The following is a 25,549-nucleotide window of genomic DNA, read 5'->3' as shown; positions in this document are numbered from 1 at the left end:
CGCCTCTTATATATGGCATGTACTAAACCATGGGGAAGAATGAAAGAGCTCCTAAAATATGCATGGCGCATGGTATTGTCCTACACTAAACGACCGCGAGGGGACATCTTGAGAGAGTTCCAACTTGAGATGTAATGACCGAATCAATTGATAACAGGACCAAAGGCAGATACAGGAATTTAGTAGGGGAGAGTCACAGGCCGAGATGCGGTTGAGGGATGGTGGAGACTGGGAAACTGAGGGTAGCAACCATCGAAGAAGCATCATCCCATATTTAAATTCCGTCCACATGCGGCTGCTCAGAAAGAGACAACAAACATTGATGAATCACTTGGATCAAACAACAAAGAATAGTAGATTAAAGTCCAAGTGTAATAAAACATAAAGTTAGGTGGAATCAGAGGCACAAAATGATGGTAATGATGCACATAAAAAATGTGGTAAACATAAGGCAGAGTGCCAAACTTCTCTGATATATGAAGAGTAAAGCTTTATCCGATGAAATATCATAAGGCCTGTATAGCCTTCTTACACTGACTTTTGTTGATTCCAGATTAGCTTTATGAGATCCAGTAGCAGCATTGACACTCTGCAAACGACATACCACATAGGGCTTTAGGCCCACATTTCTTCCAGACCTGTAGGTCCCACGACCCTCGACGGGATAGATAAACTCAGGCTTGATATATAGGAAGTCGTGAACATTGTATGTGACATTCTTGAGGACAAAGCTGATCTCTCAGAGTATTTTGAACTCGTCACGAACCACTTCTCGCTCCTCACAAGAACTGCAAGCTCCAGTTCCGGCGCCCATTTTCGAATGTGAGTGCCCCACCAACAGCAACACTAAGATCTCCAACTCTCACACTTCTGTACGGAGCTTCTCCAGATGGTGTTTTCCCAACTGTTTGACCTTCACATTCTATTTCTTCACAAGCATATGATGATGTATTTCTAGACCGTGTTGATGCCGAGGTCCTCGAAACATGTTCCTCACCAACTTGAGCCTTCCCCTCAACATCATCTTCTTCATTTTCCTCCTGTTCCTCCTCAAATACCTTTTACTCATCATTCTCATCCCCCACCTTTGAATCCTCTGGGAAATGGGTTGCATAGCAATCACCAAATATACTGCTGACCAACTTTGTGGTTGTCGCATGCATAAGATTTCATTTGATATTGGGGCCATTTTTGCACTTGGGTTCAGGTTCTCTCCTCTCACCACTTGAGATTTATTCTTCATTGCTAGCTTTGTGTGCCCTCTTTCTTCAAACTTGTTGACTAGGCCTATGACGAAGGTGCACCATCGAATGGACTCATCTCGATAATTTGCGAACTGTTGAAGGACTATCTGTCCATGCACCACAACATATCTTCCAACAAGTGTTGCATCCATTGAAATGAATGCATGGTGCTCTCTCTAAAATTCTGCTACTCTCTTGGTAACATCGGTGAAAGAAAGTTTTGAAGCATGAGTTTGTTCTTTTAAGATTGCGATGATATATACTGACAGCCAATCTTGCTGGTTAAAGGACAATGTCACACCATGACGCATACTACTTTGTTGGCTGGAGTAACTTGTACCTAACATCATTAAAATTCATATGCAAGTTAGAGGGAGGTTTAATATCAAGGAATCACAAGGTTTCATGCATAAATAGAATGCAAATTTCAAAATATGATAAGATCTGAAATGCAAGGAAAGCAATTGTAGAATGTATTCATATAGTATACATAATGAATTAGAGCTGCAGGAGTACTTGCCAAGCTATATATGTTGGTTCGAATAGATATGTAGATCATCGAGCCACGAAATTCTATAAGACATTACTTGATTGGACTTAGATAAATTGGAATCCCTTGATCTTCCTGGTCAGATTTACTCGAGGAAGAAGATAACTCCGCTGGCTCAGCTGTTGAACAGAAAGTACCATCATCGTCTCTCATACAACTAGACCCAAAGATGACAGTATCATTTACAACACCTGGTTTAACAGGGATGAGCCCCAAAGACATGAATCTGGAATCTGAATTATATAGTGCCCAATTGTTGAGTACTCTTACTGGCAGCATGCCATCTTCACTGTCAATCATGTACTCATCCATTTTTATATTGCATGGTGTATAGTATGATGGCAATGGGTAGTCATTGGCAATCTCAGCTTGACTGATCTTGATGTAGGCATTTTTAATTTTCTATGAACTTCCACTCTTGGCTCTCAGCTTCTTTATTTTTCACTCTTCCTCTCCTTGCAACAACCTTGCTAGTTTCTCTTCATCCTCGTTCTTGGTCATTCACCTGCACCTCCTTGCACCACCCATCCTTGATCGTCAGAGTTCCATGTGAGGCCAAAGATGCCGGCTTGCTGAATCCCATGCTAGATTTACACTCATTTGTTAGTGCCACAAGAGCAAGTAGTGTCGACAACATCTCATCATTGTTGTTTGCTGCATGATCCACTGCAGTGAGCTAGTTATGTACGAACTCACCGATGGATACCACATAGTCCTTTCTCACTATTCAATTGAAGCCACAACTCGAATTAATGGAACAGACAACACCAATAAGCAGGTCTTCTAGGCTTAGCAAAGGGTTGCCGCTGACCAATCTAGCTAGCTTCATGTCTTCATGTAAACTTCAACACAAACATGAGCTTTCTGGCTGAAAAGGTCAAAATAAGACCTGTAGCTTCTTGTGGACTTCACACATATATAGTCAGCTAGTTCTATTGAGAGCGAAATTACCACAACGCCTTCCTTATAGCCGGAAATTTCCGTCCCTTGATTCACTCAAATCTAATACATCGTATTCCCCTTTTCCTGTCCTTTTTGATATGACCATCAAATGGCATGACAAGAGCTGTCATGGAGACACCATCACTCTGAGACATTTCTAACGGTTGCAGATTATCATCTTTACCATGTAGGATGAAATTGATGAGTTTTCTACAGCATTTCTTATCTTCAGGTCCTGTACTTGTCAATCTAGCTGCCTCTCTTTCCTCCTCAATTATGATTTCCTTGGTTGTGACAAGTGAATCTTCTTCAGATAAGTCAAATGCCTTCTCATTGAAATTCGAACAACCAACTTCTCTCTTTGGTCTCTTGCAAACAATGGCATCGTGACTAATGTTGGTGGTAACATTGCTCTCCTCAATTATATTCTCATTGTCGCTTTTAGGCTTTGTTTGGCCCCTCTTTGTTCCTAAAAGTGACAGAAATGTTGGACACATTTTTTGATAGAAATGTTAAACACATTTTTCAACAAAAATGTTGGACACACCGAAAGAACTGAATGCAGTGCAATTATGTATGCATGAGATGAATCCCATATATAAAAATATTAACATGGCGGTTTAACTACTCATTCTTTGATCGACTCAATATGATTACTAGATCGCAACGCGCCTCGGCGCGAGGGTGCCAGTCCAACCGATATGGCCAAGCAGTGGAAGGTCAAACTGCATTATGCATTAGTAGAAAGGCAAGTTTAACACATGTACAGGACAACTTAATCAGGATGGAATAAAAAAAAAGTTCAATGATCAAACCCCTGATATAACTCTTTTCCGATTAACATATGATATTACTCTATATCTCAGGATAGAAATATATCTGATATTACTCAAAGAGTAGGTGTTGGTAGATACTCACAATAGTAATCACCCTGTAAAATATCTAAAAAATGGCCCTATCTACATGCCATCAGCGCATTTGTTATAAAATGTGACATGAAATACCTAAGCAAGGTTTGGTATGATAGAAACCAAAAGCAGGCCATAGCAGTATTAGTCTCAGATAACTTATTTACACTGTTTTTCGTAGTGCATAATAGTAAACTACATGGTTGACTGTTAGATATATAACTTTGTCCACACGCCTTCATCCGATTTGCTTGATATATAACTTTGTCCACACTCCTTCATTTGATTTGCTTGCATGTTGCAATGCATGGATCTGCTAAAGGACATGTCATGTTAGGCAAACTATTCAAATAGTGCGTCTCATTAACAGCGAGGAACTAATTTGGTCTGTATGAAAGAGAATCACTTCGGATAATATTAAGTGATCTGGATACAATGTAGCCTCTTTAACATAAAAGAATATAAAAAATGAAATTAAATTTATTTTATCTTAGTATTCTACAAGGCACCCAGAAAACATAATAAGCCTACTATACATAGATATCCTCCAAGATTTTCTTTAGGCACAAAACTTGATTACACTATGATCTCATCTTATTATGTGCCTAGTTATTTAACACTGACAAACATGATTGATCTAGTAAAGATGCACAATTTCAGCCAAGATTAATGTTGCAAGGTAATTGTCTCGGCACCAAAGCAGTTTTTTGGCACAAAGCTCTGATACAAAAAGGGAAAGGGATAATCACAAGTGCACATCCTTCTATCTAAGGTCACATACAACAACAATTTGAACATGTACTATTAGGAAATTGAAACCTCTCTTCAGTGTATATTTACTTAGAAAGATTCTCTCTAAAATAAACCAACATCACTTATCCAGTATTTATTTAGAAAGATTTTCTCTAAAATAAGCCAACATCATTCATCAAGGCCACCCAGTTCGGCGGTAAAACCAGAGGAGAGAAAGAGGAAAAAAAGACACGTATATTTATTATATTTATAATATGTACATATATACTGAGAAGAAACAAGAGCTCCGAGTTGAGGTTCTTCTTCTCTGCACCCGCCCGCACGCACAGCAAATAAAATCATTATTTTCACTAAGATCTCACAAGGGAACATGAAAAACTATCAGGTACCAGCAAATAAATAAAAGAGATCTCCCTGACCAAGCCCACACTCTCACTCTCTCATAACTTATAAGAAGCCAACCCAATAGTAGCCATGCAGTTGAAATTTTAGAACAACAAGCAAACACCATGATGATGCACACAATCAGGGAGGGAACCAACCCTACCAAATCAAAACACATCGGGGATTGAGAGGGAGAGAGAGAAGGAGAAGAACAGGGGCAGGGGAGGAGACCTTGATATGGCGCAGCTGGACCAGGCGCGAAAGATGTGGCCGCCGCCGTCAGGATCAGCCCCATACATGGTTTAGACATCGAAATAATCCATGTTGGTCATGTGGCACAACAAGCCATAATCAATACACCACAAAGAAACCAACAACAAATTAGTTATAAGAGAAACCAACAACATACATCACTTGACTAAATACAAAATGGAACAGCATAAAATCTGCAGTTATAAGAGAAATAATACGGGCACATGCCTTTCTTCGATATCAAACAAATATCACATATCATAAGGCAGTTATAAGAGAATGCATCAAGCTTAAACAGGAAGTCTGAGATGACAGCGCTGCTACACACTGTATATACGCATACCTTCATTGTCGACTGATGTATATCAGGTTGTTGTTGCTCGGCCCTTTCACAGTGTGGCTAGCTCGGCCGGTTGGCTTTTTGGCAGGGCGGTGTTTCCCTCAAAATCTAATCATACAAAAAGTCAAACAAATTTCACACATCGCATCATTGTCATAAGAACATGCACATAGGTTAAATTAAGAAGTCAAAGACAAATGGATTTTAGAATCCATATGTTTAGAACAACCAACCATTATTTGTAAGACAGTGCATGCACTTTTGTGCCACAAAGCAATCTTATAATGTTGAGGGAGACATATAAAATTAGTTGCCACAAACACAGACCTGAACAAACTAATAAATGAATACCAATGACATTGCTCAGAAATTCTTCGAGATCATCACAATTATTTCAGTGCTTGCATGAACCTACCAAATGTGGTGGTCAACATTTGCATCATTCAGAACATAAATAGTCAAGTTTGATTGATACCTAATATTTTCGTAGATCAGCGTGGATGCGAGACCATATAGCTCAGCTCTAAAGTCTACTGCAAGCACAATTTGCAAAAAATAATAATATTACCAGGTCTACGATCTCTAGCCCCATATCCAAGTCCGTGAAGGTCCGGGCTAGCCTATCACGACATCCATGTTTTGCTTTTGAATTCAGAGGTTGTATCCAAACAAATAAAACCTTTAGGTAAATATATTTTCGTCAAGGTGGTGTATACCGTTGTCTGAAATAATAAAAATAACAAAACAAAGATAGGAATAGTGGAAGGATGTAAATAGAAACCACGCCACAAATACAATCATTTGGTACCTCGACTACATCCCGGCACAACTAAGTCCCAGGAATGTTGAAGGTCCAAAGGGAAACGACGGAAACAAAAAACAGAGTTTGTTGGGCACTAATTACATTTTAGCACAAAATACTAATAAATACTTATGCAGATTAGTTAGGAGACCGGGAAGGAAGTACAAACAACACACATCAGCAGATTAAGCAAATACTGTAAATGGCTAGCTAGTAACCTGATATGTTATCAACTCACGGCAGTCACCAATCCAATAGCAAATCCTAACCCTAGAACAGCAACAAATCGAACGGCAACAGAAGACCTAGATGAGCACCGGTAGATAACAAATCGAACAAAAAATATTACACAAGAGTAGCGGTTCCTAGATGATGGATGCAGTAACAGTCAGAGAGAGAGAGAGAGGGCCTGAATATGTTTCAAAAGCAAGACAGGACAATTGATCTGCGTCAAGTTCAGCAAAAAGAGTTGGGTCATACGACACCGAAAGCAAGCCAGTGGCAGTGCAAAATAGGAAAATCTGGGTTGCATAAAGTAAATAACAAAGCATAAAGATAGAAGATACGAAAACTTTAATGTTAATCTCCATGTTCCAGACCAAACACATCATCGACAACATACTATAACTAAAACATAAAAACTTTCTATATAAACCATTTCATTATTTATAGGATATAAACATAACAAACGGGTATATATGAGGACATTCAACACCATGAAAAAAATAGAAGAATCATGTACTTAGAACTGAGATTTTCCCAGTCCCACATCAAATTTTCAATCATAAAATATATTCAAACACAAACAAAAAGAGCTATGAGCCTATGAGATGACCTAGCAGATGGTATCTTAAAATATGAAATAAGGAAACCTTATCATTGTGCAATATAAACAATATAAAAAGAAAATATATGAAAAAAATTAAAAGTCGAGGGAAAATTCAGAAACTGAAATGACATGTGAAATATATTTTTCTCTACATTCTTCGTATAAGCATCGTAAAGATAAATGTAACCATAAACTTGTCCTATTGGCTATATCCTATATATTTTCTAAAATAGAGTATGTATCAAACAGAAGTCAGAACAAAGGGAATATGCATCAAATACAATTTCACCTACATTCCTCCTGTACACATCGCAAAAAATAGTTTTGGCTTGCTTTTAATAAAAATAGCTGTGGGAAGTTACCCTACTGTACAGCTCAAAAATATATAAAGTTTCAGTGGTTTCTCTTTTGTTTGGCATGGTTTCGTATCTTGGTTTTGCTTAGTTGGCAAGCCTGATTCAACAAACTAAAAGGAGATACACAAAATAAAGTCAGTTGGTCGGAAGAAAATTTATTATGGAAAGGAAGCATCTTGGCCAAATTTAATTGGCGGGAAAATCGTAACAATGCCATCGTGATAAACTGCTTTCACCCACGATAACAATCCATCGTTATATACTGCTCATGTGGTACACAATTTTCTAGTTCAACTGCTTTGCATTTTTGACCCTAGTTATTTGCTGAAAATTTTGTTAGGGAAAAATGATAGAACATACGCACATGTGGATCCTCACCTTTCTTTATGTCTATGCATGTGAGGAACAAATTAGTAGCATTCGTACCTTACTATGTTTCTCATTATCTGCACCCAACTAACATAAACACCAATCACAAGCCCCAACTGGTTTAGAGATTCATAATCTAGTAGTGCACCAAAATTGAGCAAAGGCGAGCCAAGGTGAAGCACGCACAACTGCAGACAACAACAAAAAGACATGTCAATCAGTCAGCCGTTAAACCTTAAGATGATATTAACACTATGATGGAACTTCATACCATGAATAAACAATGTGTTGGAGGAATAGAGCTCCACACAGTACCTCTAGTGCTAAAATAAAAAAATAGTGCAAGAACAAGATAGATTTAACTCTTCACTAAAAGATAAGTAGGAAGGAGCGACTGATGATATAATGAAGAGATTCAGTCAACCTGGGTCTAGGAATTAGCGTGCAAGGGGCCATTATTTAAATTTCTCTTCTTGTCTTCAATCAACCTGGGTCTAAGAACACAAAATGAGTCTAGCTAACTTTTTTTAGAATTACTAATTAAATTTTTCCCTGAATGAGTATAGTCCTTGAGAAAAAACTGCAGAAGTAATTATTTAATGAAAGCATTTTAGTATTGTATAGATGTGTTTGTACCACAAACATGAGAAGAGGGACCTTACAGTGCTTACCAATGCTAGGGATCAATGCTGCTCATATGACAACATCATTCAGACGAACATGCTTGATACCCAATTACGCGTAGAGAAAGAAGTGGTAAAATGCAGAGTATGCAACTGAACATAGACAGCAAGAGACTGAATGGCAAAGACATTTCTGCAAGCAAGTCGAGAACGAGAGGGCATGGCAATGGCAAGAGGAGGAGTGTCGGACCTTGTCCTTGGGGATGACCTTGACAGCGATGTCCTGGCCTTGTGCTCGCCCTTCTAGGCCTTGGCGGCGCAGGTGTATCCTAAGTGGCCACATCCGACCTCCTTGCCGAGCTCGTACTTGGCGAAGAAGTGCTTGGAAAAGCTTACTCCCTTGTCCAGGCCCAGCTCCAGCTCGCTGCCCTGAGGTAGATAGATGCCTCCACCAACACGCCCGGGCTCGAGTTCATCCATGGCCACCACCGCGCTCACCAACCCCTTCGTCGCCAGGCTCGGGAAGGGCAGAGTTGGCTGCCATATGGCTGGATCTTGCCGGCTCGAGTCGCACATCTAGGCGGAGGAGGCGAAGGGAGCACGACCGGGCAGAGTAGGCGAACGGCGGCAGGAGAGGAACGGGGAGGAAAGGGGGACAGGGGCGCGGCGGCGGCTGAGGCTGAGGCTGCAAGGACCAAGGAGCGACGGGGGCGGCTAGGGTTTTCGTCGCGCGAGGGCTCGCGCCCCTCGACCCTGAGCTTGGACGGGCAGGGCGAGGGGGGCGCGGGAGGGGAGAGGAGGCGGCGGCGAGGTGGGAGAAGGGGGGCGCGGGGGAGGAGAGGAGGCCGCGGCGAGCGGGATGGCCGGGCGAGGCGGCGGGGCGCGGGGGAGGAGAGGTGGCGGCGGCGAACGGGGCGGCCGGGCGGGGCGGGGCGGTAGGGCGGGCGAGACGGCAGGCGGCGGGACGGGCGAGACGACAGGGCGGGGCGAGCGGCTAGGGTTCATCAAGGGAGCCGGCCCTTTTATACCCCTGTCACGCGAAATTACCAAAATGCCCTAGTGGGGGCATGGTATTTACATTATGTTGCCATTACTATTCAGTCCAGTAGTGTTTCTTCCAGATCCGACGGCCCAGATCCTCCCAGCTCACGATCCGAAGGCTGTAAACGCATCAAGGAATCGAGATGGACGGTCGGATCTTCCAAATCGCTGAGGAGGCTTGTGGATGCATCCTTCTCTTATTTCTGGATGCTCGCTTACTACACTCAGTGGACATGTAAAATATATTGTTGAATGATTATTCAATGCATGAGATGGAAAATGTACCAATAAATAACAATGGTGTCCCAATCCATAGTTTCATATACTACAGCGCACATCAAACTTATAAAAATAATAATAATATGACCATGTAATTTGCTATAACATGGAGAAGTGCACTGTAGCCGAAACTATAGCATTTCCAGGATTAAGTTTATCTAAAATTTAGGAACCAAAATAGCAAGGTAAGCACATATATCTGCAGTACCAGCAGAATGTGGAGAGTTTGACATAATTCCCTTGTAACGTTTAGAATCAAGTAGATGTGTTAATTACAAGTTTAGATAAATGTAGCAACGAAATTATAAAATCAAGAGTTTAGCGTTACATGGCTCTGGAGATGAAGGTAAAACACAAAATGACCGACGCATTCTTCGACGAGAACATGTCATTCTGGCACGAACGTCTTCCCAAGGGGAACAAGTGCCCGACCAGTTTGGAGGAGGCGAAGAAAATCGTGTGTCCTCTGGATTTACCGCACGTGAAATACCATGTGTGCATGAACAATTGCATCATTTATCGGGACGAGCACGCGGAGTCTACCATATGTCCGGTGTGCGGTGTCACTTGATACAAGAAGAGGAAGAAAGCTCCTCGAAAAGTGGTGTGGTACTTTCCGATCACTCCTCGTCTGCAGCGGTATTTCGCGGACCCTAAGGTAGCAAAGCTCCTGCGTTGGCACGCGGATAGGGAGGAGAAGAAGCGAGAAGATGACGCAAATGATCCGGAGATAGATAAAAAAGACAAGATGCTGAGTCACCCTAAGGATGCGAGCCAGTGGCAAGCGTTGAACTTCGAATACCCAGAATTTGGGAACGATCCAAGGAACATCATGCTGGGCGCGAGCACCGATGGAGTCAATCCGTTTGGCAGCCAGAGAAGCACACATAGCACCTGGCCTGTGTTCGTGTGGATGTACAACCTTCCCCCCTGGTTGTGCATGAAGAGGAAGTACATTCACATGAGTATGCTAATTGAAGGGCCGAAACAACCAGGGAACGACATCAATCTGTATCTAGGGCTGCTGAAAGAGGAGATTGACACGCTGTGGAAAACGCCAGCCAATACGTGGGACGCCGCAGAGAAAGAATATTTCCCTATGAGAGCCGCACTGCTCACGACGGTGCACGACTATCTCGGTTACGGATATCTTGCGGGGCAGGTAGTCCATGGATTTTCTGGATGCGTAAGGTGCATGGATGACACAACGTATCGCCAGCTAGATAGAGATCCCGGGTCTTCGAAAACCGTGTTCATGGGACATCGAAGGTGGCTTCGCGACGATGACCCGTGGAGGAAACGCAAGGATCTGTTCGATGGTGAAACCGAACCCCGAAAACGCCCGTGTACGAGGAGCGGCGAGGAAATAGACAAGCTGTTGAAAAATTGGAAAGACTGCCCACTGCCGGGAAAGAAGCAAAAGGCGCCAGAGCCGCTGCTGAAGGTATGGAAAACGAGGTCTGTTTTCTGGGACTTGCCGTACTGGAAGATCCACCGTGTGCCTCACAGCCTTGATGTCATGCATATCACGAAGAACGTGTGCGAGAGTCTGCTTGGTACCCCTGCTCAACATGCCAGAGAGGACCAAAGATGGGCCGAAAGCAAGGGCAGACTTGAAATCAATGGGCATCAGGCAGGAGCTTCACGCTATATATGATGATGATGATGATGATGATGATGATGATGATGATGAGGCGAAGCAGGACACAGAAAGTCGTCGCAAAGGCAAAAAGGCCAAGAAGACCGGAAATGACTACCCTCCGTGTGCTTCACTCTAAGTCAGGAGGAGATCGAGCAGTTTTTCACCTGCCTCCTAGGAGTAAAACTTCCTTACGGTTACGCGGGGAAGATAAGCAGATACCTAGACCCAGCGAAGCAGAAGTTCAGCGGGATGAAGTCTCACGACTGTCACGTGCTGATGACGCAGATACTTTCAGTTGCAATCCGTGGGATCATGGACGCGCACGTCCGTGAAACGTTATTTGGCCTATGCAACTTCTTCGACGTCATCTCTCGGAAGTCGATTGGCGTGAGGCAACTTAGAAGGCTACAAGAAGAGATCGTGGTGATACTATGCGAGCTTGAGATGTACTTCCCGCCCGCATTCTTCGACGTTATGGTGCATCTGCTGGTCCATATAGTGGAGGATATCATCCAACTCGGGTCGACGTTCCTGCACAGCATGATGCCGTTCAAAAGGATGAATGGTGTCATCAAAGGATACGTTCGCAACATGTCACGTCCAGAGGGAAGCATAGCCAGGGGCTTTCTGACCGAAGAGTGCATCTCCTACTGCACGAATTATCTAGGCATCGAGAACCCCGTTGGTCTGCCCGTCAACAGGCACCTCGGCAGGCTCGCTGGATGGGGTCACCGTGAGGGTCGCCGCGAAATGCATGTCGACTTCGAGGGTCGACTCGCCGACTTTGAAAGAGCAAACCTAGTCGCTCTACAACACATAGACGTGGTCGATCCTTGGGTGGTAGAGCACAAAACCTTTATTAAGAAGACGTACAATGACCGAGGCCAACAGAGGACGGATGGAGATATACTCAAAGAGCACAACTCATGTTTCACGCGTTGGTTCAAGCAGAAGCTTCTGTCAAACCCTTTACATGAGGATTCTTCCGCGGAAGAACAACTCATATTCGCCTTGTCACAGGGCGCCGAGCACAACCTGATGACCTATGAGGCGTACGATATCAACGGCTACACATTCTACACCGAGGCCAAGGACATGAAGAGCGATGGTTATCAGAACTCCGGGGTAACGATGGAATCCTACACCGGTAACGACAAGGACAGATACTACGGAAGGATCGAGGAGATCTGGGAGCTGAGCTACGCTGGAGAGAAGGTCCCGATGTTCCGTGTCAGATGGGCCAAGAGCGTCCTAAAAGAAGACCGGTATTTCACCACCATGGTTATACCCGAAGCCAAATCCAAGACCGCGGGCGCAAACGTCACCGCGAAAAATGAGCCATGGGTACTGGCTTCCCAAGTGGACCAATGCTTCTTCATTACCGACCCGTCAAAGACCAGTCGTGTTGTCGTGAGGAGAGGCAAAAGGAAGATCATCGGAATGGATGGAGTAGCCAATGAGCAAGACTTCGACAAGTACGGCGACCCGAGGATCGAACATGACGACGATGATGAAGTAGCAGCATACACCACAAGAAGAAGCAGGACCACCCTACCTAAAGGACGTCCGTTCCACAGAAGAACTCCATTTGCGAAAAAGAAGGGCAAGAAGATTGTTAACAAATAGCTAGCTAAGATCGATTGTATTTAAATCGTAGCCTTCATTTCTCGATTGTATTTCATGGGCACTTTTTGAACTATCATGAATATTTTTAAATTTCATGGACACTCGATCTCGATCCCCCTCCATCTCGATCGCTATCCCACCTCGCCAAATCCGGTCCCCCTCGCCGCCGAGCACCCCCCGGTCCACCGGCCGCCGCCGCCGCCGAGCACTTTTTCCTTGTAGAAGATCGCAGGTCGAGTGGGAGGGATCCAGTTGCGACGACACCGAATCACTAGCAAGGCAGCTGCCTAGAATAATAGGTATTTTTGTTACGCTTTCAGTTCGTGTCAGCAGGGAGATATAATGTTTTACAATCTTTCTGGTTATATTGGAGTTAGGTTTTTTGAATATGAGTAGCAGTGACTTGGATATACCTTATGGAGTTGTAACAGTTCCTCTTGGTGCTTAGGTGCATTTTCTTTGTGTAACTTGGTAGTTCAAACGGAATGTATCTCATTTTGTAGACAGATTATTTTCTGGAATATCATATATTCAAATTTGTAATGAATGATGGCTTCTACCTTGGGGTGTGGTTTCATGGGCAGTCTCCTTGGCTAGCCTGAGTGGCTCTTGCTGCCCATGCTAGGCTGTCTCTTTCATAAATCAATGCATACTGATGTTCATATGTCATGTTTCATGCATGGAGAAAATTAGCTCCGTGCGGTCGCAAAGATGTACAAAATGGAGGATACCATCTTCTAACTCAAGGGTTTTTTTGTGATGCTATGAAAGATTATAAAAAGAGGAGAAATAATCCCACTAAGCCTGGTTAGTTTTGCATAGTTTCCTTGTCATTACAATGGCATGTGGCTTTCTGGCTTTGCAAAACATCATCATCATCAAATCTAACTTTTGGCTACCTGATTCCCAATATGCAGTATTTCTTTGTCACTTTTTCTAAATTAGTTTGGTTCTATATATATTAGTATCAGACTGGCAGTGCAAAATATGTGAATGTGGCAGTTCACTGTGCATAATGACATGTTAACATCAACACACACTCAAACCAGCTGACTGTTAACATCCACACACACTCAAATTTGTTTTATCAAACCAATAAAATTTCCTTTTGACTGTTTATTTGATAAGGGAAATAAGTACTAGCTTTTTTTCTCTGAGGAAAACAAGTAGCTTTGTGTGTCGATATTCAGCAGCTATCCGCAAACACGCAAGGAACAGCACACACACACAGATTACCTGCAACTAAGATTGTGGTGCTAGTAGAGGCACATTGTGGCCTTTTCATCCATATGAAAGTAGAGGCACATTGTGGTGCTAGTTTGCTGGGTTTTGTCTCCGACCATCGTGTCGTGATGATATTGCAGGTACCCCGAGAGGCCCTTGAGTTTGCCGGAATGTCGATTAACTTCCGTTCCGGCAAATTCGGGTACTCCATATGTCCTATTTTCAGCAAAGGTCATGCTGAAATTTTCCGTGAATTTTAGCATGACTTTGCTAAAAATAGGACATATGGGGTACTTGTGACTAATGCATGGGCCGGGGTATCTTAGTAGTTAATTAAGTAGGATCAAGTGCCCTGGCGTACTTGTGACTAATGCATGGCTTTTAGGGTGCCTCGGTGTCGATAAAAACCGAAATGATGAAAGGTTAGGCTTTTAGGGTGCCTTGGCGTCGAAAAACCCTCAATGATAAAAGCTTAGATTTTAGGATGCCTCGGTGTCGACAAACCCTAAATGATGAGACCATGATCTTGTTCCTTGACAGTATCCAACTTTTTGACCAAACTTTGTTTCTATTTAGAGAGAAACATGGCCCACAACGATGAGGCCGGGGGTTCGGGCGGCAAGGCATTCTGGGAGCTGTCCCAAGGAAATGGAGGAACAACCTCACTTGTATGAGGCCGCCGCCTTCCCCACCGATCCTGAGACCACGGATGGTGCCGCCGAGGATGACCACACTGATGCCACCACTGATGGTGCCTCCGAGGATGCCACCACTGATGATGGCGGCGCACGCACAGATGGTAGCCAACCGAAGAGGCAACGGAAGGACCGGCGCCCGATCGTGCTCCGCACCCTCAAGGAGGAAGTTACTGAAGTGGACTCCAACGGGAATCCAACGGCGCCCGAACGAAATAGTCAAGGGGTACTCGCTTCAGCTCGGGTGCATTGTCCGGAGCACCGTCTCGATCAACACCGAGAACCTGAGGCATCCTGACCGAGGGAATTTGCACAACCTCCTCTTCACGAAGCTGCACGAACGATACAAAGTTCCCCGCTGAATTTGAAAACACAAGCCTCAAAGGGAATAAAGTGAACAATGCTGCCCTCACGAAGATGAGCAAGGCCCTGTCTACTTGGAAAAGCAATGTGAAGAGAATGATCGAGAAAGGTGAGAGTTATCAGAAGATCAAGGAGAAAAATCCTTCGATCACCGAAGATGACTACAACGACTTCAAGATCAATTGCTCGAGCACCGCAAGCTCCCAATCAAGTGAGTGGGGGAAACAAATGCGGGAGCTGAACATAGGGGAACACACACTCGGTCCCGGCGGTTACAGAGTGGCGGAGCCTATATGGGACAAGGAGGAGGCGGACCGTGCCGAGCAAGGCCTACCGCCCCTCTTCAATACATACGGTGACAAGCAGACCAGGAACTTTGTCAGGGCCCGGTACAAGAAGGACCCGAAAACAAAGGAGCTTACCACGGATCCAAAGACCAGGCAGCTTGAGCTTGTTCTGGTAAGGAATACCCCCCCGCGTAATTAGCTCCATATGGTTGCATTCTAATTAATGAAGCCAAATTTCTAAATGGTTCACATTCCTTCCGCAGGCGACTGAAAGCAGTAGCGCGGGGTCGACTAAGAGCAACCCTTGGGACACCACTCTAAATAGGGGGTTGAATGTAATGAAGAACAAGGATAAGCTCAGTAAGCCGACGTCAGCTGGTCGTGTGGCCGGCAAAGGCTTGTCGACAAAATGGGGGTCATACTATACCGCTGGTGTGCGGAAGGAGAAAAAGACCAGCTCGGAAAGCCAGGCGCGAGAGGTTCAAGAACTCAAGGCACAGGTGGCACGGATTCCGGAGATTGTCCAAGAGCAAGTGGAACAACGACTCGGAGCGACGATCACCGCCCTTGTGCCTACCTTGATCTCGGGGTTGAGTGCGTGGATTGCGGGCGGCCAACAGGGGCCGCCCCCAATTCCTAGCTTCACGGCCAGCAACTCGCATAATGCAATGGCGGGGCCATTGGTGCCTCCGGCGGAGGCGGCATTGGTGTCCCCGACGCCAGCACGGGAGCTTAATGCACCCGGGTGTACGCCGGCCGGCGCCTCTTCAGCAAGCGGCCCCTCCGTCAACTGCACGCCCGCCGTTGGCGGTGCCTCGACATTAGCCGAGCTCGACGCCATCATCACGGTAACTAATTAAGCCTCTCTCGGCCGAGGACTTCATCTCCTTGCCTTTGACTGGGCATCCCTGACGCCCTACATGTTTTCGCAGGGCGTCGCCGACGTTCCGTGCACTCTCCTCCACTTCGTGAACAACGAGTTGGTCGATGTCGCCAAGGGCAAAATCGTTCAACCGGGCAACCCCTTGTTCCACGGTACCCAGATGCCACCCAGCTTGTTTAAGGTTCAACTGGTTTGGGTGCTGCCAGGCTGCGACGACTTGTTACCTCCGATTCGACCCGTCGGGGACGACGATGAAGACGTGATGACCCTCAGCGCCTGCCTGAGCTGGCCCCTGCTTTGGCCGAAGAGCCAGATTCGTTTGGGGGCGGGGGACACCACCCCAAAGACAACACCGCCAGTCGTGCCGGCGCCAAGTCGGCCCCATGGCAAGACCGCCGTAACGGTGCCGGACATCCCTATGCCACTGGATCCAAACATGCATATGTCACAGGATCAGAACGACGACGACGACGACGATGATACATTTGGCAATGTCGATCAGTACTTTGCCGAGCATGGGTACGATGGCGACTTCATGGGGCCTCCTTCTCAAGAACCAAACCCAACAAAAGACGTGTGCGATCTAGCTCGTACCGCGGAGAAGCCAAGTTGCAACAGGCGCCGTCTGGCGTTCAGCTCTCAGGAGACGCCTCCAGCTGCCGACTTCACCGAGCCTCAGATAGGCGAGGTGCGAAATATTATCAGCCCCAACACACTCAAGAAGGCGGTCTGTGAGCAGAACTCGGTCCCATTACAGGAGAAGAAGAAGGCACGCAAAAGAAAGACTAAGAAGGGTGCGAGCCAGCCGGCACCGAGTACGATCCGTGCTCAGGACGGGCCACCTTCACCGCAGGATATCTCGAGGAGGGTGCATGTGGCGGGTAGGGCGATGCTACCGACAAATATGCTCAATGCTGCAACCGGTGCTATGCGGAGTCTGCATGACAGTGTTCTTTCTTTGGAGAAGCGGCGTCTCAGAGAGAAGGATCTGGCATACCCGGTTTTCGCGGCCAAGGTGCCAGAGGGCAAGGGATTTGTGGATAACTCCATCGGGTGTACGATCGTCCTGCGTTTTGATGACATCCACACTATGTTGAACCTTCATCCGCTGCACTACACCTTCGTTCGGCTATTTCCGCTGAGTATGGAGATGCGGATCATTCGCGACAAGACCCCGGACATCGTGATAGTCGACCCCTTCTACATGCGTGCCAAGATCTTGGGCAGCGCTGGGGACCGGCAAGTCGCGAGTTCTTACCTCGAAGGCGTCATTCTGGCAAACCAAGATAAGAATAACTTCCTTGTGCCTTACTTTTCCGAGTAAGTCCTCCCCTCAACCGGCCCGTAACATATGAATTCTTACATTTCGATCGTTTTCCTTTTAACATTCCGTGTTTTCTGCAGTGACACACGTTGCACGCTCATCCTCCTAAGCCCCAAATATTCCATGGCCACGTATTTCGACCCGGACCGTCAGTCGAACATAGACTACACAAATGTCAAGAAGGTTCTTGATGATGTTCTCCCCGGCTACGCCCAATCTGGAGGCACCTTCACCAGGCCTATTCATAAGTACGACAAGCACGTGTTCTCCCACAATACGACGTTCTGCTGCGTCAAGCAGCCGCCTGGCGGTCAGAAGGGTGCCTACTACGCCATCCATCACATGCGGGCGATCGTACGGGACCATCATCAACTTCTGGTACCGAGTAAACTCAAAGATTGGGCCGCGAGCGTGTCGGCAATCCAGGACGCGGACCTCCGACAAGAATTCTTTCGCATCCAGTCGGAGTTTGCGGAAATCATCCATCAAGATGTCCTTCGTACCTCGGGGCAGTTCTACCTCAGAAATCAACCATCCAACAGTGACATCGACACAATGCTACAAATGCAGGATGACAACGCCCGTTCTTTCATGACTCCCACGATAGACGGCGGCTTCATCCACGCTCCGGTCCCTTGAGTCGAGTTGTCTAGTTCTGAAACATCGATTGGCTCATGTTGTAATTAAACTTTAATGAACTTGTAGTATGTCTCTTTGGTTTCGAGAGTCGTTCAACTTAGATGTAATCGATGCTATTAATGTCTTGCTTTTCTCTTCCGATCGTTCTGTTGCATACTTATATATTGCTTATGTATTGTCTGTGAATTGGTACTAACGTTTCGTTTGGCTAGTGCATAGCGATGCCGACGTATGTCGTGTACAAGGGTAAGGTTCCCGGAGTCTACGATGACTGGGAGGAGTGTCGGAGACAGGTTCACCGATTCAGCGGTAACAGTTACAAAGGGTACACCACTAGGGCCGAGGCCGAATCTAGATACGCCCGCTATCTAGTGGGAGAGGGGAGGGAGCGTTGGAGGAACCGGATGAAGACGAGTTTCATCGTGATGATGCTCATCGTGATGACCGCAGCTCTCTTCTATGTGATGGTAGTTTAGATGATCGATATCGACTTGTAATGTGAAGACAGACTCGCTACTCGCGGTCTCGAGACTTGTAATATAATGTTCTATCTTTGTTCGGGTCTTTTCAATTCGGAGACTAATATGATGAATTGTATTCGGAGACTAATATGATGAATTGTATTCAAAGACTAATCTTCTATTGTATTTGATGAATCTGTTGTTGATGTGTGCTGTCTATATTTTGTCAAATTATACATTTTGTAACCTGTGCAAAAAACAGAAAATAAAAAAAATAAAAAAACCTAATATTCATACTAATGGCGCATCACATGACAGTGCGCCATTAGTATGACAGTGCATACTAATGGCGCATCACTGGGCAGTGCGCCATTAGTATGCCGCGGTTACTAATGGCGCATCCAGAGGTGGTGCGCCATTACTAATGGCCCCTGGGAGGCATACTAATGGCGCACCCTGACCTATACTAATGGCGCACCCGAGGTGCGCCATTAGTATACCAGATACTAATGGCGCACCAGGTGGTGCGCCATTAGTAAAAATTACTAATGGCGTGCTATTAATGGCGCACCACAGATGCGCCATTAATAGCCATACTAGGTGCGCCATTAGTAGGGGTTTTTCTAGTAGTGTCATGTTTTATCTAGTATTTCTGTTAATAAAATCATTCGGTAAATTTCTCATATTTCCAACATATCTGTGTCCATGCATCACAACATATCTTTCAACAAGTGTTGCATATTTTGAAATGAATGCATGGTGCCCTCTCTTAAATTATGCTACTCTCTTGGTAACATGAGCGAAAGAAAGTTTTGATGCGCGAGTTTGTTCTTTTAAAATGGCAATGACACTAACAATCAGTCTTGCTATTTTAAGGACAGTGTCACACCATGGCGCATACTGCTTCATTGGTTGGCGTAACTTGTATCTCGAATAATTTAAATTTTTATGCAAGTTAAGAGGAAGGTTTAGTTGTGAGGGAATGCAAGATCCTAAGTAAAATGCAAAAGACATAAGATCGTAATTGCATGACAAGCTATTGATTGAACATGTGTGCGTGCAGTACATAATTGATTCTTGTTCTTGTCAACATAACTGCCCCCGTTTCCTCCTCAATTCTGATTTTCTTGGGTGTGACAAGTGAATCTTCTTCAGAAAATTCAAAAGCCTTCTCACTGAAATTCGAACGGGCAACTTCTGTTTTTGGTCTCTTGCAGCCAATGGCATCGTGACCAATATTGGTGGTAACATTGCTCTCCTCAATTATATTCTCATTTCCGCTTTTAGGCTTTGCTCGGCGCCTATTTGTTCCTGAAAGCGACAAAAATGTTGGACACATTTTTGATAGAAATGTTAGACACATTTTTCAACAAATATTGGACACGCTGAAAAATCTGAATGTAGTGCAAGTATGTATGCATCAGATGAATCCCATACATAAAATATTAAAATGGCGGTTTAACTACTCATTCTTTTATTGACCCAATATGATTATGCTCGCTTAATACACATAGCGGCCTTGTAAAATATATTGTTGAATGATTAGTTAAATGCATGAGTCGCAAATGTACCAATAAATAACAATGGTGTCCCAATCCATAGTCTCATATACTACACCGCACATCAAACTTATAAAAATAATAATATTATGACCGTTTAATTTTCTAATATGGAGAAGTGCAATGTTGCGAAACTATAGCATTTCCAGGAATAAGTTTATCTACAATTTGGGAACCAAAATAGCAAGGTAAGCACATATATCAGCAGTACCAGCAGAATGTGGAGAGTTCGACATAATTCCCTTGTAAAGTTTAGAATCAAGTAGACGGGTCAATTAGAAGTTTAGATAAATATAACAATCAAATTCCGAAATCAAGAGTTTAGCGGTTACACTGCAAAGCAACAATTTATTAACACATTTTCAAACAAGGACATATATGAAAGAGCTAGACATGGTGAACGCAAAAAATGATGGGGTGGGGAGGGGGACAAAAAACTTACCTGACCGGTTCAATCCACAAATCTCCAGCAATGCCAGATCACGATTCACCACCACCGAAACCAAGACTCATGCACAACATAACGATTAGACTATTAGAAAAACATCCTAATTCGAAGTTCAGATATGAAAACACAGATCTATGCAAACATAACTAGATGCCACCATAAATCAAATAGAAGCACGTCCACCCAAATTCAAACTACGCAAATACAACTAGTGATGTCACCATAAATCACGCGTAGAAGCTTCACCCAGATTTGAACCAAATAGGTGACGAGACGTCACCATGTATAAATCGAAAATAGAATCACAGTAAGCCGGATTCAAACCAAAAGGGGTGATGAAATGGCAAGTATGTTGTTGCAACTCTCTCTCTCTCGTAGCTAGATGTAGAAGAAGGAGGAGCACACAGTATACTGGAGTTTCACCCGGCTTCGCAGCCCCATTACTATTCTCAGAGCACCAACTGGATTTACAAACACACTCGTGACCGTGCTTTGTAGTCCTACAGCAGAGTAGCGCCCACGCACACATGACCCGGCCATGGCCACTAATCCATGCATGCACAAATTACTGGTTGCTGCATGCGATCCGCTCGGCCTCACGCAACGCACAAACGCGCTGGACGCGGCTCGATCCATCTGATCGCAAGGGCCTTCCAACTGCATGGTGCATGCACAGCTCCTCCACGCCACATGCACGAGTCAAGCTAACTAACTCCAGCACACGCACCTACGAACCTGACACGGACACACATACGCCACACTTCTGCTGCGTGCCGACCGTCCCGCGCCACCTGACGCGCCCGACGAGCACGACACCACCAGTGCGTCCTGCCCGTTCCGCACGCACCCGACGTGCCCGACGAGCCCGGCCACTCCATGCGACGTGGCTTATTCCAACAAAGTACACAAAGCGATCAGAAGAAATAAAGCAACCAAGAGCAGATGGAGAAAAATGGAGAGAGGCGCGATGCAACCTAGCTATGGGCAATTGGGCACACATGCTCCACACAAGAAAGCAAGATCTACAGATCTGCAAGAAGTATCAATATCAACCATCCATGGAGTGATGGCGTTAATTACCTCGGTGGTGCAATCTACATCTCCACCAAGGGCAGACCACAGGTCCACCACCAAGGTTGAAACTCTTGCACAATAAACGATGGAATAGACCTTACAGAAGCATCCTAATCAAGGTCAAAACATGGATCTATGCAAATACAAAAAGATGTAACCACGAATTGGACATATAAGCAAGTTCATCTGGTTTCAAAATACACAAACACAAACAGCGATGCCACCATTTATAAATCAAACCGCAGAAGCACGGTCACCCGGATTCAAACCAAACAAAATACACAAACACAAACAGCGATGCCACCATTTATAGATGCAAGTACGGAGAGTGATCGGAACCTATGAGTAGGCGGCCGGTGACACTGCTCCAGAGGACAAAGCAAGATCAAGCCAAAAGAAAAAAAAACACGATATAGACATGATCCTAGCACTGGCCGGTCGGTTGGCGATCATGATCCATCCAAGGCTAGGACAAAAGTATGGCACATGCACGTAAAGGAGGTAGAGAACCACATGTAAAACCGGGGTGTGAAGCACCTCAGCAGGACGCGGACGAATCCCATCTACACCCACCATGGAGGCGAGAACGGACGCGAGATCCTCGACCAAAACTCATGAAAAGAAAGATCGGAGAAAACCAGACACAAGACGTGATTCCAGCCTCCCCTACCTGGTCTCGGCTATCTATATCCTTGATCCAAAGCAAAGATCCGGACGGAAAAAGCACGGCGTCGGGTTGGGAGCACTTGAGCAAGGTAGAAAACACCGATGGCCGGTAGAGGACGCGGACGAAGCACCTGGTCGAGCCTCACATAGTACATAATTGATTCCTGTTCTTGTCAACATAACTGCCTCCGTTTCCTCCTCAATTCTGATTTTCTTGGGTGTGACAAGTGAATCTTCTTCAGATAATTCAAGTGCCTTCTCACTGAAATTCGAACGGGCAACTTCTCTTTTTGGTCTCTTGCAGCCAATGGCATCATGACCAATATTGGTGGTAACATTGCTCTCCTCAATTATATTCTCATTTCCGCTTTTAGGCTTTGCTCGTCGTCTCTTTGTTCCTGAAAGCGACAAAAATGTTGGACACATTTTTGATAGAAATGTTAGACACATTTGTCAACAAATATTGGACACGCTGAAAAATCCGAATGTAGTGCAATTATGTATGCATCAGATGAATCCCATACATAAAATATTAAAATGGCGGTCTAACTACTCAATCTTTTATTGACCCAATATGATTATGCTCACTTACTACACATAGCGGCCTTGTAAAATATATTGTTGAATGATTAGTTAAATGCATGCGTCGCAAATGTACCAATAAATAACAATGGTGTCCCAATCCATAGTTTCATATACTACACCGCACATCAAACTTATAAAAATAATAATATTATGACCGTTTAATTTTCTAATATGGAGAAGTGCAATGTTGCGAAACTATAGCATTTCCAGGAATAAGTTTATCTACAATTTGGGAACCAAAATAGCAAGGTAAGCACATATATCAGTAGTACCAGCAGAATGTGGAGAGTTCGACATAATTCCCTTGTATAGTTTAGAATCAAGTAGATGTGTCAATTAGAAGTTTAGATAAATATAACAATCAAATTACAAAATCAAGAGTTTAGCGGTTACACCGCAAAGCAACAATTTATTAACACATTTTCAAACAAGGACATATATGGAAGAGCTAGACATGGTGAACGCAAAAAATGATGGGGTGGGGAGGGGGCAAAAAACTTACCTGTCCGGTTCAATCTACAAATCTCCGGCAAGGCCAGATCACGATTCACCACCACCGAAACCAAGACTCCTGCACAACATAACGATTAGACTATTAGAAAAATATCGTAATTCAAAGTTCAGATGTGAAAACACAGATCTATGCAAACATAACTAGATTCCACCATAAATCAAATAGAAGCACGTCCACCCGAAATCAAACTACGCAAATACAACTAGCGATGTCACCATAAATCGAGCGTAGAAGCTTCACCCAGATTCGAACCAAATAGGTGACAAGACATCACCATGTATAAATCAAAAATAGAATCACAGCAAGTACACAAAGCGATCAGAAGAAATAAAGCAACCAAGAGCAGATGGAGAAAAATGGAGAGAGGCGCGATGCAACCTAGCTATGGGCAATTGGGCACACATGCTCCACACAAGAAAGCAAGATCTACAGATCTGCAAGAAGTATCAATGTCAACCATGCATGGAGTGATGGCGTTAATTACCTCGGTGGTGCAATCCAGGGGCGGGCCCAGGAATTGAAGTGTGTGTATTCAAATTTTAGAAACTTTTTTTGAAGCCTATAGCCTTCAATTTGGCGTGTATAACCGATTATAGCGACACATTGTACTAGTTGTAAAATATATTCAAAAAGATATCTTGTAATATATTATATTTATAAAAATTGATCAATACTTGGAATTGTGCAACATATAGAAGTAATAATTTTTCAACATAACACGGCAATATCTAAGATATATAGAGGATAGAAAATAGAAAATGATAAGAAAGCTTACAAATTACTCCCTCCGTTCCAAAATAAGTGATTCCCGATGCTTTGAAAATGAGTGATGATGTCTTCACCCTTAACTTGCAAGAATAATTCCGTTTTATTGACTAATATTTATAGATTATGCTCATTGTAACAAATTCAAAATTTATAGACACTCTCACATTACAAATTCAAATGAAAAGTTGCAAATTATCATGTCTAAACAATTCATAATTGACTGCAAACAACTCTCTAATTTCACTGTAATTAAGTAGAAAGACAAGTGGTCAAAAACTTACTTAGTCTTGTACCTTTGTACTGCAGCCTGCTGGACAGTACGAAAAGAAAACCATGTCCCTGCCAGCAGTGAGAAATGAATTCAGTTCGACTAAGAAAATAAGAATGGCATGAGAGAGGAAATCCCAATTTCAGAAGGCGAAGGATTAATATATCTGATTAGCAATTATACCTGAATCTGTGGGCTGTGGCTTGGAGATTGCATCGATGCCTGATGCCCGTTGCGGACTGCAGGGATCAGAATCAAAGGGGGCGAGGGATGGATTTGCTGCTCCATCCGCGCCGCCGCACGCACGTGCGATCGCCAATCAGGCGATGGCAACAGCTCCGGCCGCCTGGTGGCTCGCGTGCGAAGAGATCGAGCAGGGGAAGGAAGGTGCCGATTATCCTGCCGCGTCTGATCGATGGACAGTGCGTGTGCTGTGCGCTACAGCCATTTGGGCCAATGGGCCAAGTCGTGGTGTTGAGGGAAAATAGAGGGTGGGCTAGCCTCTGTTTTGGGCTGAAATGCCTAACTACCATGTGTTGCGTATCAGTTTCGTTTTTCCTTGTACGCACACAGTATATATACCTAGTTTTTTGGCAAAAATCATGGGTATTCTACTGAATACCCTTGAATTAAGGTGGGCCCTCCCCTGGTGCAATCTACATCTCCACCAAGGGCAGACCACAGGTCCACCACCAAGGTTGAAACTCTTGCACAACAAACGATGGAATAGACCTTACAGAAGTATCCTAATCAAGGTCGAAACATGGATCTATGCAAATACAAAAAGATGTAACCACGAATTGGACATTTAAGCAAGTTCATCTGGTTTCAAAATACATCAAACACAAACA

General features: G+C 44.4%; 1 protein-coding gene and 1 pseudogene across 1 annotated transcript; both read right to left on the bottom strand.

Annotated features, from left to right (window-relative positions):
* The window catches only part of LOC123115124 (DNA (cytosine-5)-methyltransferase 1A-like), a 54,813-nt pseudogene extending 32,340 nt beyond the window's left edge, over positions 1 to 22,473 (bottom strand).
* A 108-nt stretch (positions 22,474 to 22,581) lies between these two features.
* On the bottom strand, positions 22,582 to 25,087 carry LOC123115123 (uncharacterized). The gene is made up of 4 exons (XM_044536379.1): positions 24,882 to 25,087; positions 24,712 to 24,769; positions 23,651 to 23,719; positions 22,582 to 22,961 (listed from the first exon to the last, which is right to left on the bottom strand). The coding sequence occupies exons 1-4, from the start codon at positions 24,984 to 24,986 to the stop codon at positions 22,582 to 22,584; spliced, it is 612 nt and encodes a 203-aa protein (XP_044392314.1). The 5' UTR covers positions 24,987 to 25,087.
* Positions 25,088 to 25,549: the final 462 nt, after the last annotated feature.

The sequence above is a fragment of the Triticum aestivum genome, chromosome 5B (assembly GCF_018294505.1).
Source record: "Triticum aestivum cultivar Chinese Spring chromosome 5B, IWGSC CS RefSeq v2.1, whole genome shotgun sequence".
Taxonomy (NCBI): Eukaryota; Viridiplantae; Streptophyta; class Magnoliopsida; order Poales; family Poaceae; genus Triticum; species Triticum aestivum.
This window is presented reverse-complemented; position numbering and strand designations above follow the sequence as displayed.